At 45.4% G+C, this 16,141-nt stretch overlaps 1 protein-coding gene across 2 annotated transcripts in view; it reads left to right on the top strand.

The window, feature by feature from the left end:
• The window catches only part of DOP1B (DOP1 leucine zipper like protein B), a 126,403-nt gene that overhangs the window by 50,983 nt on the left and 59,279 nt on the right, over positions 1–16,141 (top strand). For both annotated transcript variants that reach the window (XM_060234275.1, XM_060234276.1), the window contains exons 13-14: positions 12,076–12,267; positions 15,421–16,108. In XM_060234275.1, the coding sequence (XP_060090258.1) occupies positions 12,076–12,267; positions 15,421–16,108 (880 nt within the window). The remainder of the gene's footprint in view (positions 1–12,075; positions 12,268–15,420; positions 16,109–16,141) is intronic.

Genomic DNA, 16,141 nt, shown 5'->3' with positions numbered 1-16,141 from the left:
CTAACACTCAGAACCAGTCTTTTTGCTGCCCCTTTCCATCCACCAGTTTCTCTGACCTCTGAACCAGAAATCTTACCTAAAATTGTATGGAACAACTATTCTATGCAGGTGGCATCTGAGCTACTTCAACTCAGATCTTTTTCTGATCTTAGAGTCTTTATAATTCAGTGGTGGCCAACAGTAGCTCTACCGATGTTTTTTGCCTACAACTTCCATCAGCCCCATGCTGGCTGGGGCTGATAGAAGTTGTAGGCAGAAAACATCTGGAGAGCTACCGTTGGCCACCCCTGCTATAATTGATAGCATGGATCCCACACCAAAGATCCTCAGCTTACAATACTCTGATTTCCCATTTTTCTCAGTCACTCAATATAAAACTTAATCATTCCACAAAGAGAAGCAATAGGGGCATTAACACTTGGTTCACTGAAGAACTCAATTACGTAATATCTATAGCCAATTCCAAATCTCTAACAACTCTTTTCTTTTAAAGTACTTCCAAGTAAAAAAACAGCTAAGGAAGAGCATAACAAAGAAAAAATTAGAGTATTTGCACCATCAGTTGGATCAACTATACCAAGCCACTATTTTAAACAATTCTAAGAAGTTCTGGGCTATAACCTCAGGGTCTGAATGTGTGGGGCCTCTCCCCATGTCTGTGATTCCATCATGTGCATGGTTTCAATATTTCTCTGACTTATTACAGCAAAACCAAGATTGTACCATTAAGCCATGTGATTTTTATGATAAGAACTTACCAGCTTGGACACCTGTGACACCAGATGAAGTAATAGAATTAATCAACCTACTGAAAACTGGGAAAGCTCCCTGATTTGATTCCCCCAGAGCTCTTAAAGTTAAATCCAGAATGGTGGTCTGTCCCTCTTGCTTCCCTTTTTACCATGATTAATCAAATGGGCCTTATTCCTGATGCTTGGCAAAATGCAGTTGTAGTCTCGATCTACAAGAAAGGTAACTGTACAATTCCTTCTAATTACGGGCCAATCAGCCTTCTTTCCATTATAGGCAAACTATACGCCAAGCATCTATTAACTAAATTAACTTCTTAGATGTCCCAGCAAAGAGTCTTAGGCTCTGAACAAATTGGGTTTAGTAAGGGTAAATCTACTGTAGATCATTGTATCACTCTAGCACACCTGGCTGACAAATATACTGGGAATTCCAAACTTTATGCAGCTTTTTTGGACCTTAAAGGGGCATTCAACTCTGTAGATAGAGAACAACTATGGATTAGCGACTTCCGGGCTCCGTCATCTTGCCTTCAGAGGTGTCCGCAGATCGTCCTCCTGTGGTGCCTTTGATTCCGGCTGTTGGAGGGGTGTCACCAAAGTGGCGCCCCCATAGAAAAGCCCTGGAGGGATTTTTCTTCAGCATGGGACTTTTGTGGGGAGGTAGGGGTTCAGCAGCAGCTGGCCCTGTGCATCTTCTTCGTGGTCTCTGTGCAGTCACACATATGGGTAATCCGCAGGATCAGCCCTAACCCCAGAGAATTCAAAGCAATCTTGAGCGTTAGTTTGGCGTGCCTCCCACTCGTCCTGGGGAGGAGGCATCGTCTGCGCATGCCTGGACGAGGGGGAGGTGCCTAGCCACTCAGTTTCTTCTTTACCGCCGACCGGATCACACCTACCTCGTTGAGTCTCCCGATTTCTTCACTGCAATCTACCTCCAACGTCCTTTCTTCGCCTTCTCATCCTTCTCCTTCACCTTCTGGTATCGTATATAAAAAAAAAGGCTTTTCTTACTATCTTCGAACTTTTTCCCCGTCTCCTCCCTCCCCCGGGCGGATGGAAGGAAGAGACAAAATAACATTTAAACGCTGCATTCGCTGCTCTTCAAAAATCCCTTCTTCGGACGGCCATTCCCTGTGCCTATTCTGCCTTGGCGAGGTACATCGCACAGATACCTGCGTGCATTGCAGCCAATTCAGCAAACAGGCCCGCAAAAACCGCACCGCGAGACTCAGAAGCCATCTTATGGAGTCCTCTCTGCGACCAACCATGCCCCACGTGGCACAACAACCCTCGCCATCTTCCCTACCTCTCTCGGGAGTGGCGCAGCCGGCAGCTTCCGTGGCTCAGGTTCCCTGCAAGCTTAAGTCCGGGAAACACACCAAAAAGTCTGATGACGCCAAAAAGCGCCGCCGATCCGACTCCACTCATGCAGAGTCGACCAGCACCAAGCCCCCGAAGAAGCCCAAGACGGGACATAAGTCATCCGACCCATCAGCAAAACCTGCGACCTCAAACCCGATCACGAGTTCCAGCACCTCCATTCCGAGGACACCAGTTTCGAAGTCGACGTCGACGCCAGCCATTACACCGCTAGAGATCGTGCGTATCTCATCTAAATCTCCCTCGATTCCCAACTCTCCACCCGAGCAGATACTCTATGTCGACTCACCCGGCAACACCAGAAGCCAACGCCTCATCGACGCTCGCGCCTTCCTAGAAATCCCCCTTCAACCACTGGCAGCTCTCTCTCTAATCAGAGAACCCTCGACCCCGAGGGAGATACCACCGCGTCTCCGCACACCACGATCTCGCAGTCGCCAACGATCTCACAGCCGTCGGAGAGAAAGGTACCATTACTACTCCCCCTCGAGGTCCAGATCACCGTCCCCTCGGGATCGACGGAGACATCGCAGATCCCCTTCCTTCGACGCTTACCGGCATCCGGACCCGAGGAGCCGTTCCTACCACAGCCGCCACGAGTCCCCTTATTACCGGGACCATAGCTACAAAATTGATCGGACTCGATACCGAGATTCTCCCCCACGCAGACGCCATTCTGACTACGATGAACACTCTCGGTACCGTGAAGAGCCTGCTCACACCTTCGAGCTGAAACCGACCTCACCGACCAGGTCTACATCTGCCGCCTCTGCCAAACAACCTCCGCTCCTGGAACCTCTGGCCGAACCCCTACATGAAACCGATGACGACTCCGAAGTGGAACACTCCGACTCTTCTACCACAAATTTACACTCCCCGGCCTCTGATATAGCCAAGCCAGCTGAGCTATCTCCATCAGAAGGTCCTAAATCCTACCTGGACCTCCTTTCGAATATGGCAAACTCGCTGAATATTAAACTCAATACCGACGCCCCCAGGGTCTCCGACGTCGTGTATGACCTGGTGCATGTGGACCTTCCTTCAAGTTCCTCTTTCCCCATGCTCCCCGTCCATCTTGAAACTCTCAAGGAGGCGTGGGATAAACCGGCGTCCGTGCCTCCAACCTCCAAAAGGGTGGAAGCCCTCTACAAAGTCCATGTACCCGAATCGAAGTTCCTATTTAACCACCCAGCGCCGAATTCGATGATTGTGCATTCCTCCTCGAAGTCGAAGCAAACCAGACACCCAGTGCCCCCAGAGAGGGAAGGCAAGAAGCTCGACACCATCGGCAGGAAAATATACTCCCTTACTACGGCCACGACTAAAATACACAATTACATGGCATATTTCTCGGCCTATGCATATAACCTAACAAACTACCTCAATACCCTTGTCCCTTCCTTACCTGAGGCAACAAAGAAACCAGCTGCTAATGCCTTGCAAGAACTGGCCAGGGTAAGCAAGCAACAGATTAATACAGCGCGCCACGCTGCTCAGTGCTCTTCCAGGACCCTCGCCTCGGCTATAGCCCTGCGCAGACACGCATGGCTTAGATCCTCATCCCTCCAACCTGACATCAAGTACAAAATTGAGGACTTACCTTTCGACGGCCTCGGCCTGTTTAACGCCACCACTGATGATATTCTCACATCTGTAGACGACAGCAGGAAGAGAGCAAAGAGATTGGGGGTCACCCAACACCAACCCCAACTCAGCAGGCAAAGGAACTGGAGACCAAGCTACTACAAGAACTCCAGGTCCCCAAGACAACCGGAGGCATGGAGACGCAACCCCCCCCCCCCCAGTCCAAACAGCCCTTTCAGCAGAGGGCACGCCCTCAAACATCCAAAAAGGCCACCACCACTACCAAACCTTCTCTTTGACCACCCTGCCCCCAGACGTCCAGATGCCTGCCTTCAGCCAAACCTCCATCTACACACACGACTGCAGCCCTTTTACCCCGCCTGGGAGTCCATAACATCAGACTCATGGGTCCTGGAGATCATACAAAGGGGCTACATAATAGAATTCACGTCTACCCCAAAACATCACAGATTTCTCACCACACCACCATCCGCACCCCTCCAAACAGAGATCACAACCTTGCTGGACAAGGGCGCGATACAACGGGTACCGCCACAATATCAGCGAACCGGATTCTACTCCCGCTACTTTCTGGTGCCGAAAAGAGACGGAGGACTCCGCCCCATCCTCGATCTCCGCAAGCTCAATCTTCATATCACCTACAAAAAATTCCGCATGATTACCCTTCAGTCAATCTTGCCACTCATCCCAGAACAAGCCTGGATGGCATCCATAGATCTACAGGATGCCTATTTCCACATTACCATCAATCACCATCACAGAAGATTCCTCAGATTCGCCATCGGGAATCAACATTTCCCATTCCGCTCCCTCCCATTCGGTCTCTCGACGGCGCCGAGAGTTTTCACCAAATGTATGGCGGTGGTGGCCGCAGCACTGCGTCAACAAAAGATATCAATCTATCCGTACATAGACGACTGGCAGATCGTCGCCCACTCAAGAGAACAACTTCGACTGGACGTCTCCACTACCCTTTCCCTTCTGGCCACACTCGGCCTCCAAGTCAACATATCAAAGTCCAAACTAACTCCCACTCAGACAATTCAATTCATAGGAGCAGACATCTCTACGATCTCCCAAACAGCTTCCCTGCCACAGGACAGAGTACTCACCATCCAGTCTCTAGCCAGCACAATCATTGCTCACCGCACCCAACCAGCACTCACCTACCAGAGAATGCTAGGTCTAATGGCAGCTACCACTGCAGTCCTTTGCTTTGCAAAGCTACACATGCGACCTCTACAAATGTGGTTCATCAGGACCTTTCACCCGCACAGACAGCACCAGTCCACGCTGCTGTCCCTCCCATCACACATCATCCCATCCTTGAGATGGTGGACGATGGAACGTCATCTCCGTATGGGAATGCCATTCAAACAGGCACCTCCCTCCGTGATCGTCACCACAGATGGTTCCAAGTGGGGATGGGGAGCCCACTTGGGAGCCCTCACAGTGCAAGGCCAATGGACGGACTACGAAAGCTCCCTCCATATCAACTGCCTAGAACTTCTTGCAGTTCACAAAGCTCTGAGATCCTTCCTCCCATCTCTACAGAACTGCCATGTCCAGGTCACCTCCGACAACATCGCCACCGTCTTTTACATCAACAGACAAGGGGGCACCACTTCCACCAGACTCTGCAAGAGGGCCCTAGCACTATGGCATTGGAGTATCAGTCAAGGCATTTTTCTCACAGCCGTCCATCTACCAGGAATCGAGAATGTCCAGGCAGATGCCCTGAGCTGTCACTCGACCAACGATCATGAGTGGGCCATCAACAGACAATACATACGACAAATCTTCAAGGTCTTCGGTACCCCGAAGATAGATGTGTTTGCATCCCCATCGAATGCCCAATGCACCCACTTCTACATGAGAGGACCTCCGTCCCAACTCTCCCGAGGGGACGCCTTCCTCCAGTCCTGGAAGGGAACTCTCCACTATCTCTTCCCTCCAATTCCACTCATCACCAGAGTCCTACAGAAAATACAAGTGGACCGCACCAACTGCATCCTAATAACTCCCTGGTGGCCACGTCAACCCTGGTTTACCACCCTGCTGCTCCTGTCCAACAACACATTCCTTCAACTTCCGCGAGCACAGGACCTCCTGTCACAACAACATGGCAAGGTCTTGCATCACAACCCAGCATCACTGAAACTGACGGCCTGGAAGATCAGTTTTTAGAATTCCCTCCCGAAGTCCGTCAGGTCCTAGTGAACTCCAGGAAGCCATCCACCAGAAAATCCTATTCACTCAAGTGGAAGCGCTTCTCGCACTACGCCTCACAGCATAACTTTGACCCTAGCCGCGCTAGTATCTCCCAGTTTCTGTCCTACACCCTAGCGCTTTCCAAGACGGGACTTTCCTACTCCTCCCTGAAGGTCCATCCTGCAGCTATTTCTGCTTTCCACCCTCGCATTGAAGGTGTGACAGTTTTTTCTCACCACGCTACCAAGGCCTTTTTCAAGGGCATTATTCGCCTGCATCCTCCAATCCGACAAGTTTTACCAACTTGGAGCCTCTCTCTTGTTTTAAGTCAACTTATGAAGCCACCCTTTGAACCTATGGCATCCATCCCCCTTCATCTGCTGTCCTGGAAGACGGCGTTGCTAACAGCACTCACTACGGGCAAAAGAGCCAGCGATATCTGTGCATTCAGGGCAGACCCACCGTACACTATCTTTCATAGCGACAGAGTGGTTCTCCGCCCCGACCCTACCTTCCTACCAAAAGTCGTCTCACCCTTCCACCTAGGGAAACCTTCAACCCTACCGGCCTTTTTCCAGCACCCTGCGGACGCAGGTCAGAGGGCCTTACATAACTTGGACGCTCGTAGAGCCCTCGCCTTCTATATAGACAGGACTCGACAATTCTGTAAGGATCCGAGACTCTTTGTCACGTACGCAACTCATAACATGGGTAGTAAAATATCCACCCAAAGACTTTCGAAATGGCTTGTCGCCGCCATCGAGTTATGTTACCAACTGGCAAAACAGCCAGTCCCACAGCACATACGAGCTCACTCTACCAGAGCCGTAGCTACATCGTCAGCATTCCTGAAAGGCATCCCAATAGAGGACATCTGTGCCGCTGCAGTCTGGTCCTCTTCGTCTACCTTCGCCTCGCACTACGCCCTTGATGTTCGTGCCCGGCGTGACTCGTCCTTTGGACAGGCTGTACTGCGCTCCATCTTTGACTGACTGATCGTGAGTACCACTCTTGCTATTGTTTTTTCCTAACTTGCCTATTCTTGCAGATCCAGCACCCTCCTCCTGAGGGAATAGCTCGCTAATCACCCATATGTGTGACTGCACAGAGACCACGAAGAAGATGGACAGGTTTCTTACCTGTAACTGGTGATCTTCGAGTGGTCATCTGTGCAATCACACAAACCCACCCAGCCTTCCCCGCTGCTGGATACTCATCTTAAATTTTCCACCTTTCGGCGGCGGGAAGAAACTGAGTGGCTAGGCACCTCCCCCTCGTCCAGGCATGTGCAGACGATGCCTCCTCCCCAGGACGAGTGGGAGGCACGCCAAACTAATGCTCAAGATTGCTTTGAATTCTCCGAAGTTAGGGCCAATCCTGCGGATTACCCATATGTGTGATTGCACAGATGACCACTCGAAGATCACCAGTTACAGGTAAGAAACCTGTCCTTCCTGCATGTCCCGAGGCTCCACAGCCATGAAAGCTGGCGCACCAGCAGAAAAAGATGAACACCCGATTGCTTGCTTGCTTTCTCTTTTCTCAGTACGCCTTTGATGTAGTGTCTTTCTACTTCTAATGTGGCAATTCTACTTGACAAGTGACTTTTCAATACCGCTGGCTAATGGGTCACTTTGCATAACAACGAGAGGCTAGCGCAAAGGAAGAGAAATGAGGCCTCAAAAAGTCTACAAGCAATCTTAAGTATCGCTAACTATTTAAACTGGATTGAATACAAATGCGACCCGGATTATTATTGGACATATGCAAAAGAGACTATCATTAAGCTGCAATATGATCTGAACATAAAAGAGATATATTTTAGAGAGATCTGTCTCTGTTGCCTGACTGTATTTGAAATGATAACATTTTAAATCTCAGTGGGAGCTGTTGTGGAATGTGGATTTAACAGGACCCTGAAGCTACTTTTCAACTTGGATTAAGAGACTGAGTTTGCTGTCAGAGAAAAATGGCACTGCCTAGCGAAATGTCTTTAAAAAAGATTTCTTATGCAATATTAATTCTCTGACAAGATCTTGGCTCATTAATGCAGCTTATTAGAGAGCAAGTGGGTATTCTTATGCTGAAAGCTAGCGAAATTGAAAATCTACTAGAGTGCTAAAGAGATTCTGCTGACGTCCGTGGAACTGGAAAGGGAAAGTGTTATGCTCTGAAACCAACAAAAGAAAACCAAAATGGATCCCTATGTCACAGCAGTAAAACAAGACAGGAAATTAAGATTCAGTGAAGTCATGTGGAGAGGGAAAAATGGCGTTGAATTCTTCCTCTCATTGAGAAGAGAAAAGGTACATCCCGACCAGCAAATTAAGATGTGGAAAGCTTTAAGGAAGAAGGATTTTGAACTTTTCTCATTCTTGTGGATCGCTGGATATGGAACTCTTACTAAGAAGTGACATGCGATTTTAAAAGGCAAAGTGTGATGTTTGGGTCGCATTAAGTGGTTGTCTCTGGTGTAATATGATATGGAAGTTAAAAGGAATCTAAAAGTGTTTAAATTTTGGGAAGAAGGATTCCTGAACTCTGATTTTTCTTTGTTTTTTGTCAGTAAGCAAATATGCAATTATTAATAATGAATAGATATGTGATTTTAAAAGAACATGGGAGATCCTAAAGAAGGAAGGGAGTTGTTAAAACTTTAATTAAATATATAGTTAATTTGGATTAATGCTAAAGAGTGCAGATAACACATTTTTTTTATATAGCAGATTTATTCATAGTATGTTTAATTGGTGAAAAATTCTCATATTGATATAAGAGTTGGATTAATTGTTGAAAAGGTAGATAGCACAATTGTTTTGTAATCTGGTAGATTTGTTTCTAACATGCCTCTTTGGAGAAACTGTTTAGACTGAGGTAGACAAATTATTAAATTGTATTTTTTGTAATTTGTTAAAGATAAAGATATGTTTTCTATGTGTTTATTTTAATAAGGATTTTGTTAAACCAACAATTTAATTTGTACTTATAATAGGGTTAAGCTAAATCAGGCAAAATTGGTGCTGAGATGGTTTTGAAATTTTTTTCTTAACTTTATATACTTATTTGTGTTCAAGAAGAATTGTTTAGATTCATATTGCTAGTATTCTTTCTGTAATGAAAGAAAGGATGGTAAAATATATGGAGATCTTTATGCTTCAGGTAGAATGATCTGGGTAGTCTATTTGGAGGTAGAATTATAATTGATATATTTGTACTTTTTTCTGTTTCTGCTTTTCCCATTCTGTAAATGCCCCTTTCCCCTTTTTATGTATCTTTTGCACTGCTTTATCTTTTTGTAGTTAAAACCAATAAAAATTATAAAAACTGAGAACGACTATGAATTAAACTCCATCAACTGGGCATTGATAAGAGACTTCTCAAACTAATCATAACTCTACATTCCTCTACCACTTGCCAAATCAAAACTTCCAACTACTGGGGAACTGACGCCTAAAATTCCCTTCAATTAAGGAGTTAAACAAGGATGCATACTTGCTCCTTTTTTATTAAATCTATTTCTCAATGATTTGGCTCCTGTACTAATAGAAGTAGACTGCCACCCCCCAAAATTGGGCTCTATGAGTATACTCATCTTACTATACGCGGATGACACAGTACTCCTTTCTCGTACAAGGGTTGGGTTTAGATGACTGTTGAATAGATGTCTCAGTTTTTTTCAAGAAAAACGGCATCTGAATTACAAAAAATCTAAGATTCTGATTTTTGCTAAGTCTTGTAAAATCCACAAATGGCTGTTTGATGAGAAAGAAATAGAACAGGTCAGGCATTTTAAATACCTATATCTCCATTTTAGTTACAATATGTCCTGAACATGTCACCGTAAATCTGCAGTTAACTTATCAGCCATTACTGCATCAGCCATTTCCTGGTTTTTCTTTAATAGAGGCAACCAGTTTGTTCCAGTGGCTTTAAAAATCTATGAGGCCAAAGTAATCCCGCAGTCATTGTATGGCATTCCAACTTGGATTAGTGCCTTTGAGTCTGATATGAAAAATGTTCAGTCCAAATTTGCTAGGAAAATCATGGGCCTACCATGCTGTGTCTCATATGCCACTCTTCGTTTAGAAACAGGCCTCAATATGTTAGAAACTAGAGCATGGCTTATATCAATCAAATACTGGCTACATGTGCACTATTCCGCCAACTGTGGGAATTGTATATATCAAATGCTGTCGGGATCCTCCTCGTCCAAATGGATTTCCTGCATAGAGAAGAAAATAATCACCTTAGGTTTGTCTATGGATTCTCTTTACATGCTTCCTCTTACAAATGCATAATATGTAATTAAACGCAGAATTTTAGATAATGAATTACAAAATCTAATGAGTGCTGCAAACAAATCTTGCTCCCCTCTGAATTTTGGAATTTCCCCTACTATTGGTCATCTGCCTTCTTATTTATCAACTCTCCATGTTCCAAAATAGCGTAGAGCATTTACCCTTGCTGGATGCAATACAATCCCATCAGCAGTTACCTATGGTAGATATAAAAAAATCCCACTTTCATTAAGACTATGTATATGTAATTTAAAACAAGTTGACTCATTGTCCCCTATATGATTCTTTACGCCTTAGGTTTCTAGATCCAATTCTGTTCAATATGACAGGCTGCTCAGATGTTGTAAAGGTTTGCCGTCTTTTGAATGATTTGTCATCTGAAATAACTGAAAGTGTTGCTTTATTCTTGAGTCTGGTAATCAAGGACCAATTGTCCAATGTATAGCTGCATATGACTGTTTTATTATTTCTGTAGCTGTTTATTTGTTTGTTGATAATCTGATATATGCCAATAAAGGCTTTTGATTGATTGATTGGTGCATGCATCGTGATCATGCCCTTCTTATGGCCAAGAACAAGCTATTGGCGTTATCAAAAAAGCAATCAATTTGTCCCAGCCGCTTTGCAAATTTTTCACGCCACGCTACTTTCTCAGCTACTCTATGGGATCCCTGTGTGGTTTCAGTGTTTCAGCAAAAAAACTGAAAAAACCACAGCTTCTTTTTTACACCACATCCTGGGCATTCCCAACTCAGTGCGTTATCCCACCCTGTGTGCCGAATTGGGTCCTCACACAGTAGAGTCTAGAATCTGGATTATCACAATCAAATACTGGCTCCACCTCCATTTCCACCCCTTACCCAACAGTCTGATTTCTCTTTTACTTGCAGACCCTTTTACCCCTAACTGGTTCTGTTCAGTACTCAAGAAAATTAAATCAATTGGTATCGATCTAGATTCATTGACAAACTGCAGTAAAACTTATATATTTCACTTGATCCGCAGGATAATACTGGATACTGACTCCCAATTAACAATTGCTGAAGCAAGGGGTACATGCTCACCCTCTTGGACCTTCCCCCTTCCCAAATTTGCATGGCTAAGTACTTCTCAAATCTAATAAGCCCACATCAACACCAAGTTTTTTATGTTGGCCAGACTCAACATATTTCCATCGTCCGTGGTCTGTGGTAGATATAAGGATATCCCTTACGAACAGAGGCAGTGCAGATGTGGTAAAGAACCTGACTATACAGCACATTCTACTGGACTGCCTGTTACTTTCCCAGCACCAAATGGCGCCTGATCAAACCTCTCCTCTTAACCCCCAACTTGGTGACTAGCAAAAGGATTGAGCTTTTGTTGGCTGACAAATGTCCCTCAATTACTGATCAAGTTGCAGAATTTCTGGCCCTAGCAGTGAATGAGAAAGAAATTAAAAATGGAGTCAGGTAGGGAAATACCTTGCCCCACTTTTCTTAGCTAAGTTTTGTGTGTAACCTTGTATTCCCATGCTAGTTGGGCTTGCAAATTACTGTGGTTTGTATGTCCCATTTTGAAATCCCTTTGGACCTTGTTTTTCTTTTTTGTTATAAAGGTTATGTCTGTCTGTCTACTACTGTACTGACTGCATCTAGAAGTAGTATTATGTCTGCTGTCTTATGCACAGCTTTGTCATGTGTTTCCAAGTTTTCTTACTCTAAAGCTTTTATCATCTTTGAAGGTCTGTAGATTCTAGGAAACTTATATTTAGAATATGTAGGAATCAGTTTCTAAATGTACCAGACTTAAATATTTAATGGCTTGAAATCCTTTTTTTTTTTTTGTAGGAACTTTATTCAGAAGTGCAGACTCTGTATCTGCCACAGATGCTCAGCTACATAGTGCAGTCTCTCCTTGAAAACATGGAAACTCTAAGTTTGCCAGAGCTTACTCATGCCTTAAGGACATGCTTCAAGGTGCTTAGCAAAGTACAGATGCCTCCTGCCTACCTAAGTACTGAAACTGGAAGCTCAGACACGGTGGGTGTTAGTATATTTTCTCATATCTATTTAATATGCTTTGTGTTCAACAGAGTTTTGATTTATTTGTTTGCAGGGATACTGTTGTGGTGTAGGGGGATACTTCACACTACTTTTTCAATGAACTTTGGATATATGTTCTATAAGTATGTGTATCATAACTTGTGAATAGTGACATGAGTGTTCATTATGATCTTTCATGTTCGAATTCATGCCTGTGGTAGTTTTTCCATCAGTCTGGTTAATGCACCTCACATATCTTGAGCAGCAAGGGTGTTCTAGTATAGCACTGTTTCAGAGGGTAGCTGTGTTGGTCTGCAGTAGAACAGCCAGATTCTAGTCCGTTAGGACCTTAGGGACCAACAAGAGTTTTCAGAGTATGAGCTTTTGAGAGTCAGAGCTCCTTTCATCAGATACTTGATGAAGGGAGCTTTGAATCTCAAAAGCTCATACCCCCAAAATCTTACTGGTCTAATACTGGTACCGCTTACCAGTGGTCTCTAAAGTGCTACAGGATTGATATGTGCAGTGTTCCAGTACCTGTGATGGAGAGTGTAAAATCAGCATGAATAGCATTCTGACCCTCAGGTAAATTGTATTAAAATGTGACTCACTTCCTATAAATGTACCTAGGATTGTGATGGCATAAAGATCAGTTTTCAGCTTCTTGAAAGAAGATAAGTAATAGGCAGCATTTATTTTCAGTAATTTATTTATCTATGTAGAAGGTCTCTTATATAAAAGCAACTGATGTCAGAATTTGAAACTATGAGAAACAAAGCAGAGTTTGGTTGTTTGCTGTCGAAATGTCAGAGTGACTAATAGAGTCTGCTGTGATACAAGTTCAGATATAATGTTCAACACTTTTTACTGATGTTATGATGTGTTCGTATAAAACTGTGAAGGAATCCCTTCTCTTTTCCATCTCTTATATATATATATATATATATATATATATTTATTTTATTTATTTTATTTTATTTGGGATTTATATCCCGCCCTTCCCACGAATGGCTCAGGGCGGCTTCCAACAGTTAATCAAACATAAAATTTAAACAATTTCAAGTATAAAACAGTTAAATATTTAAACAGTTAAAAACATTAAAAACAAAGTAATATATGGTGTGTATGTGTTCATGTGTATGTATAATTAGACCAAGGAGCTCCAAATGTGATTTTTTACCACTTTCATATTGTTGTTCATAAGAGCCCTATGGGGTAGGCTACTATAGCAGCGCCCACCTCACGGCCTCACTAGACCTCTTCATTTCAGTCTCTTCGGGGTATTTTACTTTGTTTATTTGATGGGACCACAGCAGCTTTGTTTGTTCTTCCCACAAAATATAAGCTCTTGAGAACTTTAACTTAAACCACAGATTTATTGTAACACAAAGTCTTTAAACTGGGGATATGGGAGATATTTACATAGGCTAACACGTTGCTCAGTTGTTTCAAGCTTTACATTAACTTATTCCTTCCTTGAATTTCTTTTCTGTTGGGTTACTCAGTCACACAGTTCACAGTTTCCTATAACTCACTCTCCACCTCTAGCCAAGGTCTGGCCTCTTGGGATTGATGTGTCTAGTCTCACCCCTCGACTGGAGTCTCTCTCTCTCAGCCCTTCTTGGTGTCTCAGACCCACATCCACTCCCTCATCCACTTCACTAGATCTTCGGAGTTGTCTCTAGGTGTTTGTGACCGTTCAGGTCTTAACTGACTCACACACACCAGTGGCGTCACTGGGGTGGGTTGCACCCTGGGGCCAAGTGCGTGGGTTGCACCCTGGGGCCAAGTCGGTTGCACCCTGGGGCCAAGTGTGCCGGACTCGGAGGGAAGAGCAGCAGTCCTCGTGCGCTGCCCAGAGGTGCTAAATCCCTCGCGTTCGAACAAAGGAAGCCTCCGCCTGGAGAAGCCAAAAGATTTGGGGACGGTAACCATCCCGAAACTTGAGGAGAGGCGCTGCTCGTCCTGCAAACTACTTCTTCCATCAGTCCGTCCCTCCCAAGGTGCTGGCGGCGGCGCGGGCTTGTGCAAGACCAGTTGCTAGCCGAGAGCGGCGGCTGGGGGAGCTCAGCGCACCTGGCGAGAACCAGCGAGAAAGAAGCCCGCTTCGGGTCCTCGTCGCCTGCTGCCCCCTCCTCCCCCGCCGCCAGCAGCAGCGCCTGCGGTGCGGAGTCTTCAGCACTGGCGCTCATGCGCACTGCCGGCAATGCTCCTGCGCTACCCCTCACCTGCTCCTCCTCTTGCTGCTGCGAGCGCGGCCGATGCCGCCTGTTTTCCTCCTGCGTGAGGGACTCCCTCGCTCTCTGCCTGCCTGCCCCCTTCCCTTCCCTCCTGCGCCCCGCGCGTCTAAAGCCTCCTTTCCCTCGCTGGTTGGCTCGCAACGTCCTCCCTTCCCTGGTTTGCCTGCTCGCCCTCTGATGCCTGCCTGCAGAGAGCTGCGCTTTCCTCTTCCCTCCCGGCCTTCTCTCGCTTCGCCACTGCCTTGAAAGAGCCTCCCCGCGTCTCCCGCCAATAAAGACTGTGATTGCTTGCCGCCTGCTGCCTTCAAAGAGCCCTAGGGGGCCAATGAGAATGCTCTAGGGGGGGCCAATGGCCCCCTTGGCCCTGCCCTAGTGACGCCTCTGACACACACACAGCCCTCTTGGCTGGTTTTGTCGAGCTTGCAGTGTCTGGAAGACTTCCCCGTCTCCGCCTCAAGCTCCTTCACAGGATCAGCTGTCCTCTCAGCCTTTCTGGCAGGCTCGAACTGACCCTCTCAGTCTCTGTCAGGTCCCCACTGACAGACTTCTCTGACAGGCACCTTCTCTGTCAGAAGCCAACTCACTGAACGACTGCCTCAGCAGTTTCTCTCACTCAACTTCTTTTCCCTCCCTGAGAGCTCTGAGCACTTTGCCCCCACCCTCAGGTCACCTGACGCAGCCCTGTGCGTCTTCAGTTTATGGTTAACCCATTGCTTTCCGTCACAGCTACATTAAAAGACAATGAGAGATTGAAGTGCTGGCTCAATTCTGCATACACATTAGTTTGAGTTCTGCTCTATAAACTGTAAACATAGGATTTTTTTTAGTCTGTTCTTACTCAATTTGAATGCTTATATAAAGTTAATAAATCCATGTTTAGAATTAAACATACTGTCTTTTCTAATTTCAGAGCCCTGTAAAGGAACAGAACCATGAACTAACTTCAGAAACCAAAGTCTTTCAGAATGAAGATGTTCATTTTCCTCCACTCAAGTCTGAAGACAGCGGCATAGGTCTTAGTGCTTCATCCCCAGAGCTGTCACAGCACTTGAGAATGCCAAGGATAACTCCTGAGAGAGATGATGTCTGGAAAAAGGGTGGGAACATGCAGAAGACTGTGTACTGTGTCCAGGAATTAGTTTCAAAGTTTGCTAGTAAATATGTATTTGGGGTTCATTTGCAAGACTCCAGTAATGGCAGTGTTTCCAAAGAGCACACAAATGGACAGGAGAAAAAAGAAAACCAATATCAAGTGACTAAAAATGCTGGCAAGAAAAGGAGCTCATGGGACTCAAAGCAAATCACTGTGCCTCAGTTTAAGCAGATGTTATCAGGCTTGTTCACAGTTCGAGGATCACCTTTTAAACAGAAAGAACTGGCATCTCAGTGTCCGTTGGACAACCTTGATAGTCAAAGGAGAAAAGAGGAGGAAGAGTGGGACATTGACCAAGTAATGCTGGACTTGGGAGACACAACAGAGGACTGTAGAGAGGCATTTGCTGCTGCATGCTACCTCTTACTGGACTGCACTACATTTCCTGTCTATCTTTCAGAGGAAGAAACCGAACAGCTCTATTTCTCTCTTTTTCAAGTGCCTGGTAAGAGAAACTTCTGGTTATTGGATTTTCAGG

The sequence above is a fragment of the Heteronotia binoei genome, chromosome 3 (genome assembly GCF_032191835.1).
Source record: "Heteronotia binoei isolate CCM8104 ecotype False Entrance Well chromosome 3, APGP_CSIRO_Hbin_v1, whole genome shotgun sequence".
Taxonomy (NCBI): Eukaryota; Metazoa; Chordata; class Lepidosauria; order Squamata; family Gekkonidae; genus Heteronotia; species Heteronotia binoei.
The sequence above is the reverse complement of the archived record's forward strand: the minus strand, read 5'-3'. Positions and strand labels throughout refer to the sequence as shown.